General features: G+C 41.2%; 1 protein-coding gene across 4 annotated transcripts in view; it reads left to right on the top strand.

The window, feature by feature from the left end:
- Positions 1-2017: 2017 nt before the first annotated feature.
- LOC132870071 (butyrophilin subfamily 1 member A1-like) overlaps positions 2018-27140 on the top strand; it is a 138757-nt gene continuing 113634 nt past the window's right edge. For 3 of the 4 annotated variants that reach the window (XM_060903794.1, XM_060903729.1, XM_060903654.1), the window contains exons 1-2: positions 2018-2113; positions 9826-9879. In XM_060903794.1, the coding sequence (XP_060759777.1) occupies positions 2110-2113; positions 9826-9879 (58 nt within the window). In that variant the 5' untranslated portion in view covers positions 2018-2109. The remainder of the gene's footprint in view (positions 2114-9825; positions 9880-27140) is intronic. The other variant, XM_060903878.1, reaches the window with a different exon arrangement.

Here is a 27140-nt window from a genome sequence, read left to right as displayed (position 1 = left end):
TATGAGCTAATTTTATCCTTAATTTATCCCCTAATTTATTATTTATTAATAATAAGGGTTTGGTGACATGCCTAGTTTTCTGCGACCCAATCCACATCTCAGGTGACCACAAGGTTGAGAACCTGTGATTGAAAATGAAGTACAAAAAAGTGTGCAAAGAGCCAAAACAATGCTGATCAGTCATTGGTCAGTGGGCTCAATGGTGGCCAGTGATTGGTTGTTGAGCAGTGGGAGCTCAGTGGTTAAGACATTTGGACTGCTGATCCAAATGCGAATGATTAGACTACAGTATACTGAAATTTTATATTAATAAATGGTTGCAAACTAAAAAAAAATAAACAACAACAACAACAAAACACTTTAACAAGTTTATTTTGGATTTTTAAAATTATTATTTTTAACTTCTGCCATTACTATTTTTTGCCTTGCACACCCCCTCGAGGCAGTCTGTGCTCCCCCTGGTGTACCTGTACCACACTTTGGGAAACCTGGAAGTAGGAAGAACTTTCTCACTACTTGCCATGGTGACTCATAGTATCCAAGCACCATTGATGATGGCTTTTTATATTCATCATGCATGCACTTGAACATACTCAAGAGTTGACTGAACAAACTCAGATCAGCTGTTCTGGAACCAAAAACATGGAGTTTCCCATCTCAGGGTTCATCAACTCAGAGTTCAGGGTTCGGCTCAGAGTTTGTTAAATATGCTTTCTGAAATAGCCCCAGTTGTATAAATGAGAGGAAAGTCGCTCTGGATAAGGGCGGTGTTGGGAACAGTGGCGCTCAGTGATTGATTGTTGGGGAAAATGGTACTCAGTGATTGATTGTTCAATACACAACTTGTATAAACAGCAGCTGTGATGTGAGCTGTTCACTCAAAGTCAGGAGGCTCTCAGCACCACTGAACACCATTGAACCAATGAACTACACTTCCCAGAATGCTCTGCAACTGAACAACTATAAACCACAGCACATGGCTCACTCATGACGACTTTTCACTTTCACAGTGTCCAGACCAGTGAGTGTATATTTGAGTGAACGTCCTAACAGGGGGTCAAAAGTGAAGCCCAAATGTGTCTGAGGTCTGTTCGCTGGTTACAGTACAGTTTTTAACCCCGCCCATTCCCATGTTAGTGAATGGAGACTGAGCTAAACCTCCATTTTTAGTTCCATCTCCACAAATTATTCTCAGGAATAGTGTTCTGTAGTTTTTCAGTTGACCTTAATGTCTTCCTCAACATGATAAATGAGTTTTATAGGAATTGTTTTGTGATAAATTAAAGGCTGTGGTTGACTGATGACTTCAGCTTTTGACTTCACCAATGTGCTGTTTTAAGCTGCACTTTAAGTCATTCATCATGGACGTGCACGTGGTGTCGGGGCGGATGAAAGGTGGACCAACTGGGTGCTCCTTGAGTTTCAACACATTTTTCCTTTATGTACAAACTGAGATGGGGTCGAAGTGAATGGGTTTTGGGAAGCATCGATAAAATGACTGACATGAGACACAATCACTCTGGACAGTAACACAGCTTTTTCAACAGGTTTTCTCAGCCACAGTAAAACCTTGTTTGACATTTTTTGTACTTATTTGTACAAGTAAGAAATGAAAAATATTTAAATTTGGACCATTACAATGTTCAACAAAGTTAGTGACCTGTGGCAGTGGGGGCGTGGTCAAGCGCCGGTCTGTGACAGGAGGGCAGAGTCAGGGAAGGTAAGTGGCAGAATCACTACACCTGACTGCAATTAACCTGTGTTTGTGTGTGTCTTCCCAGTGACCGCACCCTATTTAGGGAGGGAGAGCGAGAGCAGAGGGGCTCATCCCCGGACGAGATGCTAGTGTGTGTCTCTACTGTAGGAAGAAAACATTGTTAGACTGAAAAGTGTGGCAATAAAATGCTTACATACAAACCTGATCTCTGTCCTGCCGTCCTCTGTGCTCCACCCACTCCTATTGAACGGCTACATGACCTCAGAGAGACAACCTGAATTCTTAGCGTGCTTCTGTAGAAAAAGGGTGTGTTTCAGAAACAGGTTACAGAAATGAAAGCACACCAAACTGAAGAGGCTTTATCTTTTAGCGTCTTCTTATAAACCTTAAAAATGAGTGAGTATTTTGAGTTTTTGACAGAACTGATGTGTAAAATTGTTCACTGAATGAAAGTTGTTCCTTGTAAATGTTGTAAATGTTATTGATAGCTTGTGAAACAGACTGAAGTAATAATGATAAACTGTCTTTCATTCTGTTTTTGTGTGACTCTCCTGATTCTCTACAGCTTTATGGAATCTCAATCAGATATCTGTGTGTGTGTGATAGCTATATACAGTGAATTCTACGCTCATTTTACTACTTCAGGGTTTATTTCCCTCAGAGTTGTGTACATTTGAGTTATAAAAGCTGTTTTTGAGAACTGGCTTCTGCAATTATAAAGGGTGTACAAACTTATGAAAACTCGTAACTGTTTTTATGTAAATGTGAGCAACTTCAAATCAATGGCTTCACTTAACCACCTCCTTCTTCTTCTTTTGGCTGCTCCCGATTAGGGGTCGCCACAGCGGATCTTTCGTCTCCATTGCTCCCTGTCTTCAGCATCCTTCTCTCCCACACCTACCACTTTCATGGCCTCTCTTACCACATCCATGTATCTCCTCTTTGGCCTTCCTCGTTTTTGTTTGCTTGGCAGCTCCATCCTCAACATTCTCCTTCCCACATGCTCTGCATCTTTTCTCAGGATGTGCCCATACCATCTCGGTCTCGTCTCTCTTCGCTTAATTCCCAAGCTCTCCACATGTGCTGTCCCTCTGATGTGCTCGTTCCTTATCCTGTCCAACCTTGTCACTCCCATCGCAAACCTTAACATCCTCAACTCCGCCACCTCCAACTTTGCCTCCTGTCTCTTCGTTAAGGGTATGGTCTCCAATCCATACATCACAGCTGGTCTCACTACTGTCTTATACATCTTACCTTTCACTTTTGCTGGGACTTTCCTATCACAAATGACTCCTGAAACCCTTCTCCAACTGCTCCACCCTGCCTGCACTCTCTTTCTCACCTCACTATTGCAGCCCCCATTTTCCTGCACAGTTGACCCCAGGTACTTGAATTCACCAACTTTCTTTACGTCTACTCCTTGCATCTTCACTACACTCCTCCCCATTCTCATTGATGCACATGTATTCTGTTTTGCTACTGCTCACCTTCATTCCTCTTCGTTCCAATGCATACCTCCATCTCTCCAAACCCAACTCAACCTCCTTTCTACTTTCACCACATATCGCAATATCATCCGCAAACATCACATTCCATGGTGACTCTTGCCTCACTTCGTCCGTCAAGCTATCCATCACTATGGCAAACAAAAAAGGACTCAAAGCAGATCCTTGATGGAGTCCCACCTTCACCTTAAACCATTCAGTCATTCCAACTGCACACCTCACTGCTGTTTCACTGTTCTCATACATGTCTGGCACCACTCTAATATACTTCTCATTCACTCCACTCTCTCATACAATACCATAACTCATCTCAGCACTCTATCGTATGCCTTCTCCAGGTCCACAAACACAATGTAGCTTTCTCTGGCCTTCCCTGTACTTCTCCATTAACATTCTTAAAGCAAAAATTGCATCTGACATGCTCTTCCTTGGCAAAAACCCATACTGCTGTTCACAGATTGCTACCTCTCTTCTCAATCTCTCCTCCAATACCCTTTCCCATAGCTTCATGGTGTGGCTCATCGATTTTATTCCTCTGTAATTACTGCAGCTCTGTACATCTCCCTTATTCTTGTATATTGGGACTAGCACACTCTTTCTCCATTCATTTGGCATTTTCTCATTCTTGAGGATCTTATTGAACAATCTTGTTCGGAACTCCACAGCCGTCTCACCCAAACATCTCCAAGCCTCAATCGGGAGACCATTTGGTCCGACTGCTTTCCCAGTCTTCATTCTTTTCATGGCTGCCCTCGCCTCATCCTTACTAACCAACTCTGCTTCCTGATTTGCTGTCTCCAATGAATCTGACCTTTTCTCTCTTGGATTCTCCTCATTTAATAAATCCTCAAAGTACTCTTTCCACCTTCTTAATACACTCTGCCAGCACATTTCCATTTACATCTTTCATCACTCTTACCTACTGTACATCCCTCACTTCCCTGTTTCTCTGCCTAGCTAGTCTGTACAGGTCTTTCTCTCCTTCTTTGGTCTCCAGTCTTTCGTACAACTCCTGGTATGCATCTGCTTTTGCCTTCACTACTGCTCTTTTTGCCTTCTGTCTCATCTCTCTGTGTAACCGCCTGCTTTTCTCGTCTCTCTGATCGTCCCAATTCTTCTTTGCTAGCCTCTTCCCTTTTATAATTTCCTGCACTTCTTTGTTCCACCACCACATCTCCTTGTCTTCCTTCCTCCTTCCCGATGACCACCCTAGCACCTTCCTTGCTGCCTCTTACTAGTACAGCAGTAGTATTCCAATCTTCTGGCAGACTTCCATTACCACTCAATGCTTGTCTCATTTCTTCCCAAAACTCCTTCTGATGTTCAACCTCTTTTTGTTTCCACTACTTAATCTTTGGCTCCAGTATTTCACGCTTCTTCTTTTTCACTTTCAAACTCATCCTGTTGATGTTGTCAAGCTACACTCTCCCCTGCCATCACTTTACAGTCTCCAAGCTCCTTCAGGTTACCCCTTCTGCAGAGTATGTAGTCCACCTGTGTAGATCTTCCTCCACTCTTAAACGTCACCCTATGCTGCTCTTTCTTCTCGAAGTATGTATTGACTATTGCCAAATTCACCCTCTTTGAAAAATCAACCACCATTTGCCCTTCCACATTTCTCTCTCTTACACCATATCTGCCCATCACGTCCTCATCTCGGTTTCCCTCACCAACATGTCCGTTGAAATCTGCTCCTATCAGCATGCGCTCCACCCTTGGTATACTTTCTACAACTTCATCCATCTTTTCCCAGAAAGACTCTTTCTTTTCATTCTCACATCCAACCTGTGGGGCGTACGCATACACAACATTGACTAACACTTCTTGAATCTTCAACTTCATGCCTATCACTCTGACACCCTCCTCACATCAATCACACTGTTGACCAACTCTCCCCTCAAAACAATACCAACACCATTTCTCTTTCCATTGACTCCATAATAAAACAACTTGCATCTATCTCCAATGTTCTTGGCCTTGCTTCCTTTCCACCTCGTCTCCTGCACACAAAATGTCCAACTTCCTTCTTTCCAACATGCCTGCTAACACGCCTCCCCCCTCTCTTTCTCCTTCTCCGTTTTGGCGCAACAGTAGCATACTTTCCACCGGCACCCTGTTGATCAACAGTACCGGAGGCCGTCGTTGTTAACCCGGGCTCTGACCGATCCGGTATGGTATTTCTCTTTTCATTCCGCATGTTAGATTTGGCACAGTTTTACGCCGGATGCCCTTCCTGACGCAACCCTCTCCAATTTATCCGGGCTTGGGACCAGCACCAAGAGTACGCTTATGCATCCCCAGTGGCTAGATTAATGGCTTCACTTAACCCGATTTAAAACTTCACTCTCAGTGGAGTCTCTCACACCACAAATGTGAAATAATCACACAATTATTTTAAATCAGGTTAATGGCTTCATTTAACCTGATTTAAAATAATTATGTGATTAATTATTTCAGCTTTGTGGTGTGAGAGACTCCATTGAGATCAGCACAAAAATGTCATGTCTCGTGCTGACCTGCATGGCTCAAAATCTCCTACTGGAACTGCAGGATTTCCTGCACTGTGTTAAAACAAAGCATTAATTCCTGTGCTTTTTTTATGCAATGGATGAGAACATAATCTGTAAATATCTTTAAATATTATAAACATGCATTACCCCACTGTATATGATTAGCTGACAGTGTGTTAATGCAGTGAGATTTTCAGTTCTTTGCTCTGTGGCAGTTTAAAAGTTTTCCCTGATACCAGAACACTCGCTGTTACAGTCGTCTACAGACTGAAATATTGCCCTTGTGCTGTTTAGATTATCAGCATAAACATTTTAATTTGTAGTGTTTCAGATATCGTAATTCCTAATAAATGTCCTAATTTAATTTTAAATTGCTACTCTGTCAGTGTCTGGGGTAAAGTGCACTTGGTGAACATGTGAGTGTGTTGAATGTGGTGTTACAGCAGTCTGGTGTAAAATGGGATTAAGAGGAGCTCAGTTTGAGCTTCATGAACACAGGAGGAGGTGAGAGAGCTGGACAGACTAAAGGACTAAAGCTCTGCTGCATCAGTATTTACACAGAGATGAAGTGAGAGTTACAATCTTTCTTACATCACTATAACCAGGCAGTCAAATGGCATTGTGGGTAATGCAGGATACAATTAATAAAATTTCAAATCACCAACATGTACACTCACCGGCCACTTTAACCGGAACTTGTTCTTGATTCTAAGATTCCTGTTGTTGGCTGCAGGACTGGAAACCAATGTGTTCTTCTGCTGTTGCATGCTGAGATGCTTTTCTGCTCACCATGATTGTAAAGAGTTGCTATGAGTTACTATATTCTTTCTGGTAGCTCGCACCAATCTGTCCATTTTCCTTTGACCTCTCTTATCAACAAGACATTTCCACCCACAGAACTGTTGTTCACTCAGTGTTTTTCACATCATTCTGTGTAAGCTCCAGCGACTGTTGTGTGTGAAAACCCCAGGAGATCAGCAGTTTCTGAAACACTCAAACCAGTCCATCTGGCACCAACACCCATGTCACAGTGAAAGTCACAGAGATCACAGTTTTTCCCATTCTGATGTTTGAAGTGAACATTAACTGAAGCTCTTGATTTGTATCTGCATGATTTTATGCATTGTGCTGCTGTCGTGGGATTGGCTGATTCGAGAAGTGTGTAAAACAGTAGGCGTGTGGGTGTTCCTAATAAAGTGACCAGGGAGTGTAGATGAAAAAATAAACTTTGCATCTCATCTCTAGCCGCTTTATCCTGTTCTACAGGGTCGCAGGCAAGCTAGAGCCTATCCCAGCTGACTACAGGCGAAAAGCGGGATACACCCTGGACAAGTCACCAGGTCATAGATACATAGACACAGACAAACATTCACGGTCAAGTTAGAGCCACCAGTTAACCTAACCTGCATGTCTTTGGATTGTGGGGGAAACGGAGCACCCGGAGGAAACCCACGTTGACACGGGGAGAACAGGCAAACTCCGCACAGAAAGGCCCTCGCCGGCCACGGGCCTCGAACCCGGACCCTCTTGCTACTGTGAGGTGACAGTGCTAACCACTACACCACCGTGCCGCCCCTTTGCATTTCATTCCAAAATAAATCTTGAACTCCACTGAAGATCAGCTGATAATTATAAAGATTAACATGCAAATTATTCAGGGTGGATTTTTCTTTTAAAAACCGAGTGAGTATTTTAGTATGAATACATTAATAGAGAGATTTGTGCTTGCCGCTTGTTTTGGGGAGTTTCAGTTCAATCCTTGAAACTTTGCTTGCACCTCTGCTCTCTGTTTGTCATAAAGTGATCCTGCTCAGTAATTTTCCATCACCCACTGAAGCTCCCCATCACACTCCGACAACTCTGCTTCCTGAGATTACATTTTCCAATCATATCACTCCACCACACTCCTGAATGTGGATATCAGTGGCGGCTGGTAGTCTTTCAAACAGGGGAGGCTGGTCGGTTACGATATTTCCAGATTTTAAAAGAAAAAACACACCAATTTTGCCCATACTCTTGCCTCTGATCTGGCTGATTGTTGGCAGGGTCACAAACTGAAATAACAGGTTCTTTTGGCCCATTAGCCTACTGTCCAATATACATGATGGTGGTGTTGGGGGGGGGGTATATTTGAACACTTTATATTTTAAAATTGTGGCATGTTGTTTAAAAATTGACCTCGGCTGTGTTTTTGTTTAAAAATGTTTTCCAAATTGTAGCGGTGTTTAATTCATATCCAGAAAAATATATATTCCAATATAATATACTCAGCATAAACATTTTAAATAGATTCTGTATTTTTGGTCCATCCATGACATATTACTAAAGTAGCCTATTTACTGTTGTTGATGTGGGTCACTTGCTGTTAGCCAATTCACTTTCTCGTACCAGGAGAGCTGAAAGGAATGAGTATTATTCCCTACCTTTTTCACCAAGTCAATTTGAGGCGTTGGTCTACCCTGCTCTTTAATTTTAATTTTTTCCTCGAAAGGAAGACTGGCAAATGGCTTCGCCAAAATTAAATCAGCAATGCTTGGCATCCGTGCGCAGCTTTCTTGCTAGCTGACTAGCCCCCTCAAGTTCAGTCACTCGTATAAACGAAATTTCTGGAACTAAGATAGCAAACTTGACAACACTATATTTACACTTTATTTACAATGAAAATATATACAAACTAAAAAAGCTGGTAGAAACCGTATGTAATGAATGAAATCGAAATGTAAGCTGATCTCTTACAATACACCACAGGACTTGCGAATCCGCATGGGACTGAACTGATTTTGCCAGATACTGCTGACGTTATCCAGCCCAAAATATGTTCAAAACCCGCCAAAATGCACTTAAAACTGCCCAATTGGGCGGGAAACCGCCCAATCTGGCAACACTGTACCGCTGCCTGTCTATAGTTGAAACGAACTGTCAATCAAAGAAAATATCCGGCCGCTTTCACCAATCACCAGTCTCCTCGCGGAAAGCTTTGCCATGTCCCTCCCATGTGAGGCTCGGAGTCCATGGGTGGGCATTTTCGCAGTATTTGTCCAATAACCGTCTTGCATTTTGATATTGAAAGCGCATAGCTCCCAAATGCCATTGAAGTGCATTGAGGCTGGGAGTCCGTGAGACTCCGTGGGCGGGCATTTTCGCAGTATTTGTCCAATAATTGTCTTGCATTTTGATATTGAAAGCACATTGCTCCCAAATGCCATTGAAGTCCACTGAGGCTGGGAGTCCGTGAGACTCCGTGGGCGGGCGTTTTCGCAGTATTTGTCCAATAATCGTCTTGCATTTTGAGATTGAAAAGCGCATAGCTCTCAAATGCCATTGAAGTCCACTGAGGCTGGGCTGCATCGCGCTGTCACGAGGGGGAAAAACTCACGCACACATTAGGTGAACTGGGGAAAGTTATAACGGAATGATTTCGCACTGTAGTTGGGTTGAGCACATATATTTCTATGATTCTGGATCTGAAATAGCAATGTTATAAGGTCAGCTATAACATAAGCCTAGCGCAATTCATCCTACACGATGTTCGTCATTTTTAGAGGAGGCTGAGCCTCCCTCGTTGTCTTAGAGCAATCGCCCGTGGTGGATATATCCTCATGTTTATCCTTCAATAAACTGAGAAACTTCTCTGAACAGCTGAGTCTGTGTCAGTGACTGTTGCTCCCGGATATCCGTGAGACAGAATCTCCTCGGCGGTAGAGGACTTATATTTCTAGATCACTCACACGTTATCATACATACAGCCTCATACTATAATTTTATATCACACAACTTCGGCCTGGTGCAAGTTGAACCTAAACTAGTTGCTTCAAAGACACCACCTGACCTCTTCTCATGTTTCTTTAGAAAAAAGGTGTCTCTCAAAAGAACAAAAACAAAAGTACACCAACTGAAAGCATGAACTTTGGAACAAAGCGCGTTTACTTTTAGTGTCTTGTTGTGAAAATATTCATTTTAAAATGAGTATTTTGGAGTATTTTGATTTTTTGAGAGAAGTGATGTGTTAAATTGCGCTGAAACAAGTGTAATGTGTTAAGTGTAATTTATCTTGTGAAACAGACTGAAGCAATAATGAGAACCTTTCTTTCAGGGGTTATTTGTGTGACTCTCCTGATTCTCTCCAGCTTTGTGGAATCTCAATCAGGTATGGAAAAACTCTCTCTCTCTGTGCGTTAGTGAACTCTAAGCTTGTGGAATTCAGTAAGTTTATTGGAGTTTATTGGAGGATAAAAGTCGGTTTTGAGAGAACTGATTTCAGCTCCTCTTGGTGTGTGACTCTCTTTAACTGAACCCTGGGCTGCATCCCAATACTCCGTCCTCTGTCCTTTCCTCACCACTTTTCATTAACCTCGATGGAAAACATCATGAGCTGAAGGAAAGATGTGAAGGAGAATTCATAAGGACAGAGGAAAAGACACCTGCAGTGCTGTTATGTCTGTGTATTAATTGAAGAGACTGATAGTTTTAATGAATAACTTTTACTGAACACACTTACATTGCATCAGGTGCATTCAAAAAGGTGACAATGCTGTCTCAGGAGGATGTTTAACAAGACAGCGAGGCAGCAACAACAATCATTCAAAACCGACCAAACTTTCATTTCCTGTCTTTCGGTCAACCGTCGTCTGTGTTCGAAACAGAAGGTTGCTGCCTTATTGCATCATGGTCGTAACAGACAGGTGTCTCATAAGGCAGGACTTTTAACTAAAGGTTTCTAAGGACTTTTGTTTGGAACGACATTTTAGGACAGAATTTACGGTAATGTGGCATCAGCATGGCGTGTACCTAACCGAAGAATTTGCTATTTGGCTAACAGATGCCTCACAAGTCATATCAAACTAATTATTTGTTTCCAGTCACGAGATTATAAGACACAATGTTTATTTCTCAGTAGCTTTTCAAAAATCTAAGTGAACAAAAGCCCCAAAACTTATTTTTGTATCCAAATTCACTTTTCTGCTTCATATCACTATAAAATAGCACAATGTGTATTTCTCAGTAACTTTTCAAAAATCCAGGTGAAAAAAAGCCCAAACATTTATATTTGTATACAAAATCACTTTTCTGTTAAGTTTAGTCCACCATCTTTTTTTTTTTAGTGAGCTGTTGCACAGATTTATGGGATATATCCATGTTGCCTTCAGCCAGGAGCAGTTTGAAGGCATCTTAGAAGACAGAAAACGAGAGTTCTCGAGATCAGTCTCAAACAGTCCTTGATGCCTCGCTGTCTGAGAAGGGTCTGGCTGCAGACTGGAGCTTCACTCTAGACAGGAAACATGTGACCTTCACGTGACCTCCTAAACTTAACCCTCACCCTAGATCACGTTTCCTGTATGTCCGATTGGTTATTCCTTTTAAGTTGATTCAAACAAAAGAAGCCTTCGACTCCGCTACTTCCTCATGATTCAGAGCATGGAGATCATGTGTTTCCAGTCTAGCGGAGCCACTGATCTCTATGTAAAATATCTGGAGAGCTAATAGGCTTGTCAGAGTGAAGCCATCTGGCTGCCATATTACCACGGTCATATCTCTGCTGAGGATGCTACACAAAACTGGACAACATGTTATTGATACACACACACACACACACACACACACACGTGTGTGGGGGTCAATGGTTGATTTTTGTGGGGTGTTTGTGGTTTAATCATGTATTGAATACTGTACATTTTATCATGGATACATTCAGGAAGATTGCTGCGGATATTATTATTATTATTCAACCAAATAGAAAATACATAGACAATACATGCACAACAGAGAAGAAAACAAGGTGTACATTACAACATGGCAGAACAATTCTGGTTTCCACATGGATGGAGACAGCATGTGGGGTAGAGGTCTGCGCGGGTCGGATTTTTCAGTCCCGCTCCCGCCCGCAAAGAATTATGATTTTCAGTCCCGCTCCCGCCCACGCCTGCCATATTTTGTCCCGCTCCCGCCCGCAAATCCCGCATGATGCAGACGTTCGCGTTATTTCTCAGGAAAGTTCTTGTCTTGACACAGCGTGATGGTGCCCCGCCCCCTACTTTGAGTGGATTTCAGCATAAATATCTACAGCTCACATTTGTTATTATTTACCTTGTTTCTGAATTCGGAATGTTGAAATGGCAGCATGTAGACCTAATAATAATTATTTAAGTAGGCTAATCATTTAAGTACGCGCTCTCCCGTGGTGCATCTCCTATGAATAATTAGTGTGAAAGGAGAGATGGATCACACTCTTTACAGTCTAGCTGCTATCGTTTTTCTAAGCAAAGTCTCTGTTCCAAGTTCCTGGCAGTTTCAAAAGCTTATGAAAAACCTACATCATGTCACAGAGCATTAATCTCGTGATAAAAAAAAAATTAAGCAGCATAAAAGTAAGCAGCACTTACTTTTGAAGCACTGTGAGCTTCAGTAAAGGAGCTCTGCTCTTCTGCCATGATCGGAGATCTCAAACACGGAAGAGGAAATGAATGGGAAACGTACGAGAGTTATTTATCCTCTCCTGGATCAGAATCAGAATTCTGATGACCAGCTCATCTAAGGTGTCATTAAGGCATCATGTTAGTGTGGGTCACTGGAGGCTGGGTGTGAACGGCGAGTCATTAGAGTGATCAAAGGATTGCCCGTTAGGGTGATGGCAAATTTAAGATGCCATTCCTCACTCAATCTGGCAATCTGACTCTCTCTGCAAATTTAGGCATCTTAAAATGTTTTTATTAATGCCAAATAAAATATCCAGCACAAATTATATATGATAGACATAAATTAATAATTTATAAATTTTATTTTAAACACGTTTTTAGTTAGCGGGACTGCAGCTTATCACCGCCCGTGCCCGCATATGTGCACTCCCGGTCCCGCCCGCGCCCGCAATGAGCTTTCAAAATTTGTCCCGCGCCGCACTGCTTTGCGGCGGGTCCTGCAGGAGTGCAGGGCTCTAATGTGGGGCAGAGTCCACAAAAGTAACGTCATTTCCTGCTCCCCGGAGGCTGTGAACCCTTAGATACTGTTCCAGATCAGCAATTTAAAAAATAAATAATAACATACATTCTATTGCACAGAATGAAAAATGAAATTAAACTAATCATGCAAATAATGGATGGATCAGAGAGTTAGTAGATGTAGATATTAAAAAATTAACTATTTAGAAACAGACTGATAACAATCCGTAGCTGTACTTACAAATTATATATCAATCATCTCATAATAATAAAGTCTTAAGTTACATTTTACTGCTTAATTATAACAAATGATTCACATACTCATCTCATCATCTCTAGCCGCTTTATCCTTCTACAGGGTCGCAGGCAAGCTGGAGCCTATCCCAGCTGACTACGGGCGAAAGGCGGGGTACACCCTGGACAAGTCACCAGGTCATCACAGGGCTGACACATAGACACAGACAACCATTCACACTTACACCTACGGTCAATTTAGAGTCACCAGTTAACCTAACCTGCATGTCTTTGGACTGTGGGGGAAACCGGAGCACCTGGAGGAAACCCACGCGGACACGGGGAGAACATACAAACTCCACACAGAAAGGCCCTCGCTGGCCCCGGGGCTCGAACCCAGGACCTTCTTGCTGTGAGGCGACAGCGCTAACCACTACACCACCGTGCCGCCCGATTCACATACTCCATTTATTATAAAATATTTCCATACAAAATATTTCCAAAACATTTTGACAAATTTTAAGAAAACCTAAATAACATCAGGCCATATCTATTTATAGCGGAGCACCATACCTAAGAAAAAATGGTAAACCCATCGAGTCGATTTTTTTTGTGGTTTGTCCGTGGACGTGTACCACCAGTCGTCAGTGTTAGTAATTACCAGTCATACACACCGCCTAGGGACGGCACGGTGGTGTAGTGGTTAGCGCTGTTGCCTCACAGCAAGGAGGTCCTGGGTTCGAGCCCTGTGGCCTGCGAGGGCCTTTCTGTGCGGAGTTTGCATGTTCTCCCCGTGTCCGCGTGGGTTTCCTCCGGGTGCTCCGGTTTCCCCCACAGTCCAAAGACATGCAGGTTAGGTTAACTGGTGACTCTAAATTGACTGTAGGTGTGAATGTGAGTGTGAATGGTTGTCTGTGTCTATGTGTCAGCCCTGTGATGACTTGGCGACTTGTCCAGGGTGTACCCCGCCTTTTGCCCATAGTCAGCTGGGATAGGCTCCAGCTTGCCTGCGACCCTGTAGAACAGGATAAAGCGGCTAGAGATACACCGCCTAGTGGCCAGTGTTTAGTAATTACCAGTCATACACTGCCTAGTGGCCAGTGCTAGCCAGTAAAGAAATAAAACAAAAGAGACTAGCTATGATAAGAAAATTCTCCAACCCAGAAACAGATGGGAGCTCCGCTTTTAGGCAGTGCCTAAATCTATATATTAACTGTCAGAGTTTGAGTGTGAGGATCTAAGTGCAGAAATGTTCGATAACAATATACAGTGCGATCTTAACATAAAGTGCAGGAAACACACAAAAATAGGCAAACAGTCCAAACCGGCATGCAAGGTCGTAAAACATGTTGGTCACATGGGTCTACAAACATCATGCCTCAGGACTGCAGTTGAAAATTAGCCTGCTGGGTAACACTGGCACATTTACAGTTTTGTTGATTAATGTGCAATGTCCTTTTAAATAAATAAATGAAATGAAAATGAAACAAATGGGGAAACAGGCAAGAGGTCTATCGAGGCGCGAACAGGATATGGGAGGCAAAACTAGGAACAAGATCAAGAGGCAGAAAGCAAGAGTCGAGAAACCAGAAAATCACCAAGGAGAGGAAACAAGGCTCAGTAATGCACACGAGACGCGGTGTAATACTTCATGCCATCCTCGTCTCGGCGCAGTCCTTAAATAGCCTAACATAGTTCATTGATTAAAGACAGGTGTGCCTTGTTGATGGCGCGTGTGCTGTAGCCCACAAGGCGTGCCTTCAAGTGCACGCGCCACGGCGTGTAGGACTGACGACAACTATATCAAGCAGCTAGAGATAATGAGATGAGAATTCAATAGTATAAAAAATCCAATGTGTATTCAAGAAAATGAGATGTGAGATATTAGTGTGAGGAATAATCTGTAAGTTATTGAACTCTATCAGGATCGATTCATGTGTGATGTGAATTATGTGACCAATAAATACTGTTAAGACATGACTGTGAGAATGAAGGGAAAATGGCAAATAACATGAGAAAATAATCCTGTTTCAGCAACTGTCCTAAATAGAAAGGAAGAAGAAATGTATGAAAGAGAAAGATCCACTGTATAAAATAAAAACTGAAATAATCTCCATAAAAATAATTATAGTAGTACAAGAGCCGTTCAAAGAATGATCAGAGACTGAACTGGAAAAGGAAAAAACAATAACAGTGAAGGGGAGCGCAATAAAGATCTGTAAGCAATGGGGGGTAAAGTGGAGAAAATAAGAGGAGGGAATAAAAGAGGAAAAAAAAAGTCAAGAGATACTTTTCTTGGGGCAAATTTGATCGGATACAATGCTTTAACACAAACCAAATACACGCAATGTGAGTGGTAAGATGGCAGCCAGATGGCTTCATTCATCTTTACAGCAGGGAATGGGCTCTGAGCCCTCCAGATTTTATAGAGAGCCCAGTGGGTATGAGCTCTCCAGATATTTTACAGCGAGATCAGTGAGCGGCTCTCCAGCCTGCACTCAGACTATTGGCATAGCCAAGTTTGACTATTTGGAATTACCATTACAGATATCAACAACGTCAATCTGACTAGTCGCAATTTCATTGTGACTAGTACGAATTTCAATTGAATATATCTATAACGTCATTCTGACTAGTCAAAACTACAGTTACAGATATCTGTGATTTTGGTTTTGACTAGTCACAGCTGAATTACAGATATCAGCAGTGACGTCACTCAAAATGACATTCAACTCGTCACACATCCTAAATAACAACTGCAGATATCTGTAATTCGGTTTTGACCATTCCAAATAATAGTTGCAAATATCTCAAACATCATTATGACTTGTTCTGCATGACATTGCTCATGTGAGGCTTCCCATTGGATATTGGCCCAGCAAAGCATTTGTTTTGAACCAAATTTGAAGACTTAGCAGAGGCCACGGCGGTTGCAGTTGTGGATAAGTTAGTTAGAAAATGCCATGAAATAGAAAGAGCTTATCATGGGCATGGGCTTCAGCATTAAAAACCCTGTCAAACACCCAAGATTCTGCCTGCTTTGGCTGCTCTGACATGGTAGTATGGTTTTAATTCCCACCTCCCGCTTGCCGTAGCGTTGATTCTGACACAACTACAGATATCTGTGGCATCATTTTGACAAGTCAAAACTCTAATTCAAGATATCTCTATATGTTAACTAGGCAGAATAAGCGTTAAAAATGTGCAGTTTCAGATATCTGTAATCTAAACTGCTCTCAAAAGATCAATAACCTGATAATAGATATCTATAATTGCATTATGATGAAGTCCAGTTTGAGATATGTACATCATTCTGACCATCTGAAACTTAATTTAAGATATCTAAAAAGGACAAATGTAGATATCTTCAAATGAGCAGAATTAAATACATCTTGAACCTGAATTAGGACTAGTCTGAATTAAATTGTAGATATCTGAAACTGGAATTAGAGATCTTCACAATTCAGTTTCAGATATCTGCAATAGGAATTGCAGATATCGACAAACGAATTGTAGATATCTATAATGAGAAACCTCACACAAATGAAATGGTAAAATTAGTTTGAATCTTACTAGTCAAAACTGAATTAGAGATATCTTAAAGTGGAGTTTTGACTAGTCAAAATCTAATTACAGATGTCTTGAATTAGAGCTCTGACTACACAAAATGTTGTTACAGATATCAGTACTGAATATCCAGTCTAGCTATTGAATGTTTAAATGGCTTGCCATAGGTCAGACTCTTGTTGCGGTCTTGTTAGACATCCCTCTGATTGGCTAATGGAACCCATGCATGTGGATGACCGTTAAAAGATGTTAGTCAATCAGAACAAAGCTATTTACATGTTTACATTTAAAGGCACAGCTGCAGAAGCTGTTAAGGGTGGCGAGATGTGGTGAGTTAGGATCCAATAGCAGAACAGAAACCAGAAAATCCAATGAATAAAAAATGATTTAATTAAAGTCCAAAAAGAGTCAAACAAAAATAATCCAGACAACGAGGTAGACAAAGGGTCAATCCACGTAAAATCACCAGAGGCCTCACCACTGACCATCTCAGATTTGCTTCATACTTTCTGGAAATCAGGGCTCGACATTAGCACTTGCCCGATGGCCCGGCAGTGTTTTTTATGTCTTTCGGGCCAGTTCGGGCCACTAAATTTGGCCAAACAGTGGCCCGGGTGGGCCAGTACGTTTCCGATACAAATTAACAATGTTATTACTCATATTTTACCCAGAATTGTGAAGAAATTGTTCATAAAATGCACCTTTTCGATACGAGGTCCGCCATCTTTGTTTTCATCACCCTCCGCTCTGCAGCAGGAGTGTGTCATCTTTGTGCATCTTCGGAGATGTTCGGCGCTGTTCAGAAGCGTGTTTGAGCTCGTCACGGCTTTTTAATCAATCCAGAGCATTGACAAACTTACTATCTTGAGTCCGCAAGCATGGATGATCGCCATTCTCCCATCTTCAAGCAGAAAAGATGTCAAGTTTAAGCTAAAAACAAATAAACTTCTCATTGTCTGATCGTCGCCATCTTTATACCACTTTCTGCCTCTTCTGCTAGAGAGTTCAGTGGTGTCATTCATTCATAAATACGATCGTGCATAAATTAACTATCGGGTGTTAACGAATGGCTTCATTTTGAACTCGGCAGCCAATCAGAGTGCGCAACGTCATGCTCTGTTTACAACTCGCCAAATCGTAAAACAGCATTTCAACACACGCGCTTTAGCTTCAGATGGTGTAAAATCGTTCAGACTTTGTATATTAATATCAAAATTTCAGGATACACTGGCAAGAAATATGGCTACACATGTATCAACTTTTAGTGATTAAAGAATGAAGTATAAATGTTGGTTGCTATAACTGAAATAGAAGAACAGATAAAATAATGTGGTAAACTCGATCTGATCCCATATATTATATTATTCAAATATCCAAAGATGATGAAATCTATCAAAATAGGTCTACATTAGTTCATTACAACAAAAATAATAACTATTCTGACCCTCTCTGGTACAACCAGACCATGCTAAACCCAGTATACCCCCAGTTGCTAGGGTATCTGCTGTTGCCATGGCAATGGTTTATGCAAATGAGCTGAATTTGCAAAAATTTACTACTAGTTCCCCCAAGGACATATCCTGAAAATTTGGTGTTTATATCTTGTCTTATTAAAAAAATACATTTCACCCCTTTTTGGCTCACCTGAGCATACCTGTTAATTAGCTAATTAACAGGCAATTAGGGTTATAAATCACCCCCGAGCAGGTAAGGCTTTGCAAAAATCTCACTAGATTATTCCCCAAAGTCCACCCTTTCAGGAAATGTATGGTTTGTCAATGATTCTCATGATATTTTATTAATTAAAAGAAATAAAACTTCATGGGCAATAAAAATGCCCATTTAAATCCAGCATGATAAGGGTTAGTATGCCACCCTCACCTTTCATCCAGACTTGGGACTGGCCTGTGTGTTTCTTGTGGCTATTATATAAAGGTGTATTTAAAAAGTTCATTGTACTTCTATTCTAGGGCGTAATTTTGGGTAGGGACACTAGGGACGTGTCCCTACCAATATTCAGCCGCTACTGTGTAATCACGATCAATAAAACCGATGTCCTAACCTGAGCAATGATTATATGGCACACAAAGGGTTAAATGTATGACACTGCTAATAATCCCCCCTCTAACGTAGATATACATTCTCTGATTAGCTACCTGTTTCTCACTAACTTACATGGTTGGCTATCCCAGCTGTCACTCCATTTGCTGTAAAAGCAGCACACTTCCCACAGCAGCCGTGACTACCCGCCCATCAACCCCCGTATCTCACACGTACACACCTGACCTACCCCACGCACCCCCCACTCTCCGTCAGCCTACAAATTGAGCTGGACTTCAATGTCCATGCATGCTTGCCCTACGACTCGCATGCTGACTTGAGTATCATGGATGACGGCCCCCCTCCCAAGAAACGAGACATTCGTTCATTCTTCTTCAAAGTCAAGAATGTAAGTGCAGGGTTTCCGTCGAGCTTTAAAAACTCAACAAAATCCTTTTGATGTATGGAAACCCTTCATAAAAGTATTGCTGCGGCTCCTTAGGCAGGTTTAGCAATGTGACAGGACGCATCAGAGCTAGGCTACTGCATAGCTGCAGAGAAAAGGAATGCTGGAGCAATGTAACTTGGTGTTAGATAATATTCTCGATGAATGTTAAATTTATAGACCTAATGGTTTAACAGAATGTAAGTAGTCAGATGTAGGCTACTGCATGGCCATGCAGACGTGTGACTTGCATTTCAGAATCAACAGCGTGACAGCTGCTGAGTCTGCTGCTGAGTCTGCTGCGTTCACCGTTTTACAGAGACCTCTTTCTACTACTACGAGGCTAGGCTAGATACAATAAATCCATGGTCCTCTACTGCCACCTACAGACAAATATTGGTAACTGCAGCATGAACATAAAAGTCATCACAAGCACATCTGCAGTGAAAATCATAACACACGTTACGAACACAGAAACAGGCAACAAAAAGACATAATATGGAAAATGGAGGGACAACAAAATGACAAAAAAGGGGGGTATACTACAAATGCAATACTAATGTAATCATAATCATGCTATAATAGGCAATCACTAAATTATATATCCAAATATCATTTTAACTACATTTGAGCTTAATTACAGAATAGAAAATGCCACCAGTAGCACCTATTTATGAGTGTCTCAATAAGGCAGTCAGTGAATTTTGAGACACCCCCCCTCCAATGTCAAACAATACAGATATTGAATTTGAAAAAAAAAAATTATATTATATATATATATATATATATATATATATATATATATATACACACACACACACTATTTTATATATATATATATATATATATATATATATGCTAAAAGGATTAAAGTTTTTAATTCTTATTTTCATGTATTTCTGTGGAAGAGACAGAATGACTGCTAAAACACAAATTAGAAATTGTGTGGTGTAATAAATCATCAGATTTTAGCAATGTTGGGTTAGGTGCCTTGCTCAAGGGCATTTCAGCCATAGATGGAGATGTAAGGGTGGGATTTAAACCTGCAACCCTGGGATCCAAAGACCAACTCCCTAACCATTAGGCCACGGCTGCCCTCGTTAACCTATAAGATCTGCATGACATGAAATTATGATTGCTAATGGGAAAAAACCCCCCACACCTTTCAGAAGCTCTGCCTTGGATCACTTTTGTGTCCCCACCAATGTCAAAATCAAAGTTGCTCCCTTGCTTCTATTTCTATAAGAATATCTACAGTGGTGAGAATTCAATATCTACAATGTTGAGAATATATGAGCCAAAGTTGAAACCATGACAAAAAAAAGGAAAATATCAGACCCTCCAGGATTTCGCGATGTTGCGATTTGCAACTTCAACGCAAATTCAACCAAGCCCCGTGAATTCAGGGCGGTGTTGCAATTATATCCAATCACTGCAACTTTCCCGCAAATTTGACCAATCGTTGGTGACGTCGACAAACTACCTTCCGCCTTACTTCCATGTATACGTTCAAGAGAAGCAGCATGTGCGAGTCAGTGTTTATGTAGGCTTAAATTCTGTTACTGAAAGTGTGTTATGTTTACAGTGAAGGACTGTGTGCACTTTATTTTTTTACGTAATACAAGAAATTAATGGATGCCAACATTTTTGCCAAAATGGTATTTTATTTTCCATTGTTTAGGCAGCTTCAGCATCATACTGTGAGATTCTGTTCAAACTGTTTTTTTTCCTTCTATGAAGCCTGAGCCATTTATTTTTATTAGTTTATAATTGTTTAATTTAGTCTTCAGGAGAGACTGCCTGCACACAGTACTAGTATTAATAATTTTTTTTCTTACATGAAAGCTGAGGCATTTATATTATATTTTAAGGTAACTTCATGTTGTGCTATGAGGTTCTATGCACTTTAACTTTTGAACCAACAGGTGCATTTGGATAAGTAAAGCCTATTTTTCTGCATTTTTGTAGTCCTAGTAATCTTTTATATTGGTAAAGTTGTTTATAGGACCATTTCTCAGTGTCTGTTTTATTTATCAATAGTTTCAGTAATAACTTAATATTTAACATATCACTCAATTTTAAATCACAAAAAGAGAAAACCACAACAATTTCTCGCAACTTTCACTTCCTCCCGCAATGTAATCGCAAGAAAAACCTAAAAAACACCACAACTTTCATCGCAATTTTTTGGAAAACCCCCTGCAACATCAGACATTTTAGCCCGCAACAATCACAAAAAAGGCCTGCAAAATCCTGGGGGGACTGAAATATGTCTACATCACACAGGGTGGGTTACAGGCAAAGCTTATTCTATAAACAAGTCAGTTGCATGGTGAGGCAAAACTTGGCTTATTCTAAAACTTATACAAACAATTGTTAATGTAAAACAGTAATCAACAGCATGTGTTAAACGAACAGAGAACAAGAACAAAGGAAATTTTTTAATGTAACTAAGAAATTGATAGAACAAGAAATGCAAACAATAAAATATCAATGTGAACATAAAATAAAGATATCATAATGTTAGCAAAATATGAACAACCTTATTTTCATTAATTTCACCTTAAAATGCACCAGAATGCATGAATATGAACTGAAAAATCAAAATTTTCTGGGGGAGGGCCCCCGGACCCCCCTCTTTGTGCAAGCACCTGCGGTGCTTGCCAGGGCTCGACATTAACGCTTGTCTGAGACAAGTGATACTTAATGTCGGACAAGTTCATCGTCTCAGTTACTTGTCCGATCGGACAAGTGCCAAAATGCGCCGATATTCGGGTTACATATCAAATTTATCAGTTTATTCACATGATTTCCGAAGCATCTCACTTGACATGTTTTGATGAATCGCCAGATGTTTCTATTCGGAAAGAGCGATGTGCGCATGCGCAATATTCCACTTGCGAAACCGGCCAATACCGCTTCATGTATTTGAGCTGAAAAGTAAATGGTGGTTTATGATTGGTTTTAATTGTGTCATACACGTGGATTTGTTGACATTCCTGTTGGTGGGATCATTATTCAACTGTATATTTACATTGAGTGTGTGGTAATTTCCAAATCGTTTAATTGTTGTTGATGGTGTTTGTTATAGACCCCTTGCACTGACGTCACCCGAAACCGGAAGTAAACAGACTCTGCGCCATACTGGAAGACCAACAAACTCGTGATTAGGGGGAAATAACGGTAGCGGTATGTGAACCCATGAGAATAAAGTGGAGTGGCAAACGACTTAAACAAACAAATCTGAGCTGTTTTATTTATGATTTATTGGCCCAACAGTAGACTTGAAAGAAACCTGTGTGAGACTTGGCAAAAAACTGTGGATATAATGGATAAGTCTGTGCATGATCTGTGGACATGGCAGATTATTTCAAAACCCTGAAGCCTGCTGAAAGGAAGCGATATGTTGAGAAACTGACTCTGATTGATGGTTTTGTCCCTTGGCTGTGTTTATTACAGCCAGCCACTGACACATTTAGTGTGTCTAATGACTAGGGTGTTTTCGTTAGAATTTCATGCACTTGGTTCATCAAACAACCTTCAATGGTAAACTTTTGTGCTGTGTTAGGGTGTTCTAACAAAGCTGATGGGAAAGGTGAAAAGAAGTCTTTCTACAGAATACCAGCTGTGATTGAGACACAAGGGGAGCAAACCAAGGAGCTTTCTGCCAGGAGACAGAGTATTTAACTGCTTTATGCAGAGCTGATCTGAATACTTCAAGTCTACAACAGTACAGAATATGTTCAGACCATTTTGTTACTGGTAAGTCACTAGGCTAGAGTGTTGTAGAACATTTTTTTAAAATGTTTACTGAATAAAAACATCCTTAATTTTATCACATTTATGTTATATATTTCATTTCTTTCTTTTGTTTTAATTTTCCTCCCTCCATCCCTCTTTGGATTTTAAATATAGTTTTTCCCCATGTCCAAATAATTCAAAGATATATAAATAAAAACAGATAAGTAGTAAAAAAAACCTCTCGCTTGTAGTTTGTTTTATATTGTTTGTATGTACTGTATGCATGTACTTGAGGTCTTCCAATATGGTGCCCTAACAAAATCTCGCGGCACGGTGACGTCACGCGGCAGCCCTCTATATAGCTGAGCGTGTGCTGGCGGGGAATGTGCGCCTGCATGCGTGTGGACTGACAGGGAGTGAGGTAGGAGTGGGGAAAGTTATCTATCAAATACCAAGCTGTCAAATGGCTGCTAATTAGGTTACCAGCTGTATTAATTAATTAGTAATGGGAGTTTAGGGATTTGAAACATAGGGATCTATAATTTAGATATAATTATGGATTATTTGAAATTATTAAAAAAATTTTTTACCATTAAATACCATACAGGAGCCACACTGAATAATTAGACAACAACAATTAATCAGTGGAGGATATATATTCAAAGTTAATAATTTAAAAATGAAAATATAATTTTAATTTTCTGGTTTTCAATTTCTTATAAATAAATGATTGATGGAGTCCAATTTTTTTTCTGCAGTGAATAGATTTTTGTGTTAAAGTAATTCTGGCAAAATGATTTCTTTATTGTGAGTCAATAGAGGTTTGGAGGTTTTCACAAGATATATTATTTTGTCATTTGATAACTAGATTTCAGTGTATAATAATCAGTGATTTACAGTATTAATCAGTCAATTTTGTTATCAGTTGTTTTTATTTGTAGCATTGTTATTTGTTTCTCTTGTCCAAACTAGTGATCTCATCAAGTCATAAATTTTATGATAATGTTACTTTTTGTGATATTTGTTACTGAACTGCAGAGTACTGATCTGTGTATATATAATGGTTAGTGTTTCTGGATCTCATAGTATAGTTATTTTGTTCTTAAAATTTTATATTCATAATTTCTACTCTATTGGAATATATTGCTTCTGAACTTCAGCAGAATAATTGGTGAATTATGGTATCCGTCTGTTTTACTATATTTTTGAACTTTTGTCTCAGTATATCAAGTATTGATTACTTTTTTTTAAAGATTTTTTTGGGCTTTTTTTCATCTTTATTGGATAGGACAGTGTAGAGACAGGAAATGAGTGGGAGAGAGAGAGAGAGAGAGAGATGGGGAGGGATCAGGAAATGACCTTGGGTCGGAATCGAACCCAGGTCCCCGGATTTATGCCACGACACCCCCAAGTATTGATTACTTTGTGAATTCAGAAACAAATGCAATTAAGATTGTTGGGTTACAAATAGTTGTGTTTTTTTTCCCTCCCTCTCAAATATTTCTTCGGACAAGTCAACTTCGCATTTGGAAAAGTAAATTTCCTTTCAACTTGCCCAACAGGACAAGTGGTTTCAAAAGTTAATGTAGAGCCCTGCTTGCAGCGCTTGCCTGCAGCAGCCATGGTTTGGGTACCGCGCGCATTCGGGCCACCACATTTTCCATTTGGGCCAGTAACTTTTCAATTCCACTGGCCCAATGAGCCATCAGTGGTAAATGCTTAATGTCTAGGCCTGAAAATATTGTCAGTGTGCCCAATAAATAGTGGGCAAAATTTTAGGCTTGTACCCTCATTAGTTTCTGAGATATAGGGGCTTTAAAAAGGGGCGTGGCCCCAATTTCACTGTTAAAACACGTGCTACAGAAAACGGACCTAACTTCCATAAGTCATTACTTTTAAACTATTCATGCAAGATACATTAAATTTTCAAGGATTGTTCTTCAATGCCAGACGCCTTTAAATACTATAATAGAAAGTTCACAGTTCAATATTTGCCAAGTTATGGCTTGCTGGAAATCATTAAAAAAAAGTCTTCTATCGTGCTGTGGAGCAAATTTGACCCCCCCCATACCTCCACATTAAAGCACACCAGATCTTTCAAAATTTCTTATTTATTATTCATGTTATAATACTCTTTAGGCAACTAGGTATGTGTTCAAAAGAAATCAAACTTTCCAATTTATTAGGCTTTAAAAAATAATAATAAAATAAATTTTTGCACCTATAAATTCAAATGCATATTGCAAATGTATGACAAGGTCTACCATAAAAACAATTATACCACTGGAAAGAGCTTGCTTTGATTATCAAATGCACAAAATATGAAGTTGGTACCCTAAACCTAACTATAAATATTAAAGTCTCAAGTACGGCAAAGGACTGGAAACCAGAGGTTTAAGCTGTGATACATGAAGGGTAGGGTGAACACGTCGCATGGTGAGTGGTAATGCCAGTCTAATGGAACATGGGTTGATTTACCTTCTTGATGAGGAAGGGTCCAAGGAACCTGGGTGCCAGCTTGCGAGAGACAGCCCTAAGTGGCAGGTGGCGTGTGGAGAGCATAACTCGTTGACCCACTCAGTAGGTGGGCGCCTTGGAGCGATGTTTGTCGGCCTGCTTCTTGGATGCGAGTGCGGAGTGAAGGAGTCTTCTCCGGGCCAATGCCCACATTCTCCTGCAGCGGTGTATAAAGGCCTGGGCTGATGGTATGGCAACCTCCTCCTCCTGGCTGGGGAACAGTGGTGGTTGGTACCCTAGTGAGCACTGGAACAGAGAGAGAACTGTGGCAGAGGAAGGGAGAGAGTGTTATGTGCGTATTCGATCCAAGGTAGATACTTGCTCCAAGAACTGGCATCCCTGGACACCATGCACCTGAGTGCAACCTCCAAAGCCTGGTTATCCCAATCTGCCTGGCCGTTGGTTTGTGGGTGGAAGCCTGAGGAGAGACTACAGGTGGCCCCGATGAGTTTGCAGAAGGCTCTCCAGAACCGTGCAGTGAACGGAGGACTCCAGTCAGAAACTATGTTGGTAGGCAGACCATGTAGGTGGAAAACATAGTGGATGAGTAGTTCTGTGGTCTCTTTGGCTGGGGGGAGCTTGGGCAGAGGAATGAAATGGATGGTCTTAGAAAAACGGTCAATGACAGTGAGGATGCATGTATTGTCACTGGAGTTGGGGAGTCCTGTGATGAAGTCCAGGGCAATGTGAAACCAAGGTCGATGCGGAGTAGGAAGGTCTTAGTAAGCCCTTGTGCAAGACAGCCCTTGGCTGTCTTGTTCTGGGAACATGTGTCGCAAGCTGCCATGAACTCCTGGACGTCCTCCTTGATGGATGGCCACCAAAAGCGCTGCTGGATGAGAGCCAAGGTTCAGGTGGCTCCCGGATGACAGGCCAGCTTGGAACCATGACCCCACTGCAGCACCTGAGTTCGCACATGACAGGGAACAAACCGATGGTTGCGAGGCATATTGTTGGAGTTACCTTCACCGGGGTCCTGCTCCAGGGCCTTCTGCACGAGCGTCTCAACCTCTAGAATAGCGTCTCCCACCAGGCAGCATGTAAGAAGGATGGTCTCGGGTGGCTTGGACTCCTCTTGGTGGGAAGAGAACATCCTGGACAGGGTGTTGGGTTTGCCATTCTTAGAGCCCGGGTGGTAGGAGAGTGTGAAGTTGAATTGGGAGAAGAGAGACCAACGGGCTTGACGAGAGTTGAGACGTTTGGCAGACTTGAGGTACTCCAGGTTTTTATGGTCAGTCCAGACTAGGAATGGAAGGTCAGACCCCTCAAACCAGTGCCTCCACTCCTCCAAGGCTAGTTTCACGGCCAGTAGTTCTCGGTCGCCGATGTAGTTTCATTCAGCTGGGGATAGCCAGCGGGAGAAGGAGCATGGGTGGACCTTGTTGTCGTTGGCCCTCTGGGATAGGATGTAAATTAAAGACCATTGTTACTCTCCCCAGGACTGGTCGACCAACAAAGATCACTCCAAGAGCAAGGCATGTAATACCCAGTGAGGTCACACAGGACCCCAGGGTAACTTCTAAGCAACTGAAGGCTCGCTCACATATGTTAATGTTCATGAGTCCACCATCAGGAAGACACTGAACAACAATGGTGTGCATGGTAGGGTTGCAAGGAGAAAGCCACTGATCTCCAAAAAGAACATTGCTGATCATCTGCAGTTTGCTAAAGATCACGTGGAAAAGCCAGAAGGCTATTGGAAAAATGTTTTGTGGACGGAAGAGACCAAAATAGAACTTCTTGGTTTAAAAGAGAAGCATTATGTTTGGAAAAAGGAAAATGCTGCATTCCAGCATAAGAACCTTATCCCATCTGTGAAACATGGTGGTGGTAGTATCATGGTTTGGGCCTGTTTTGCTTCATCTGGGCCAGGATGACTTGCCATCATTGATGGAACAATGAATTCTGAATTATACCAGTGAATTCTAAAGA

This window comes from Neoarius graeffei, chromosome 1 (assembly GCF_027579695.1).
Source record: "Neoarius graeffei isolate fNeoGra1 chromosome 1, fNeoGra1.pri, whole genome shotgun sequence".
NCBI lineage: Eukaryota > Metazoa > Chordata > Actinopteri > Siluriformes > Ariidae > Neoarius > Neoarius graeffei.
Note: the sequence above shows the minus strand (reverse complement) of the source record. Positions and strands in the feature narration are given on the sequence as shown.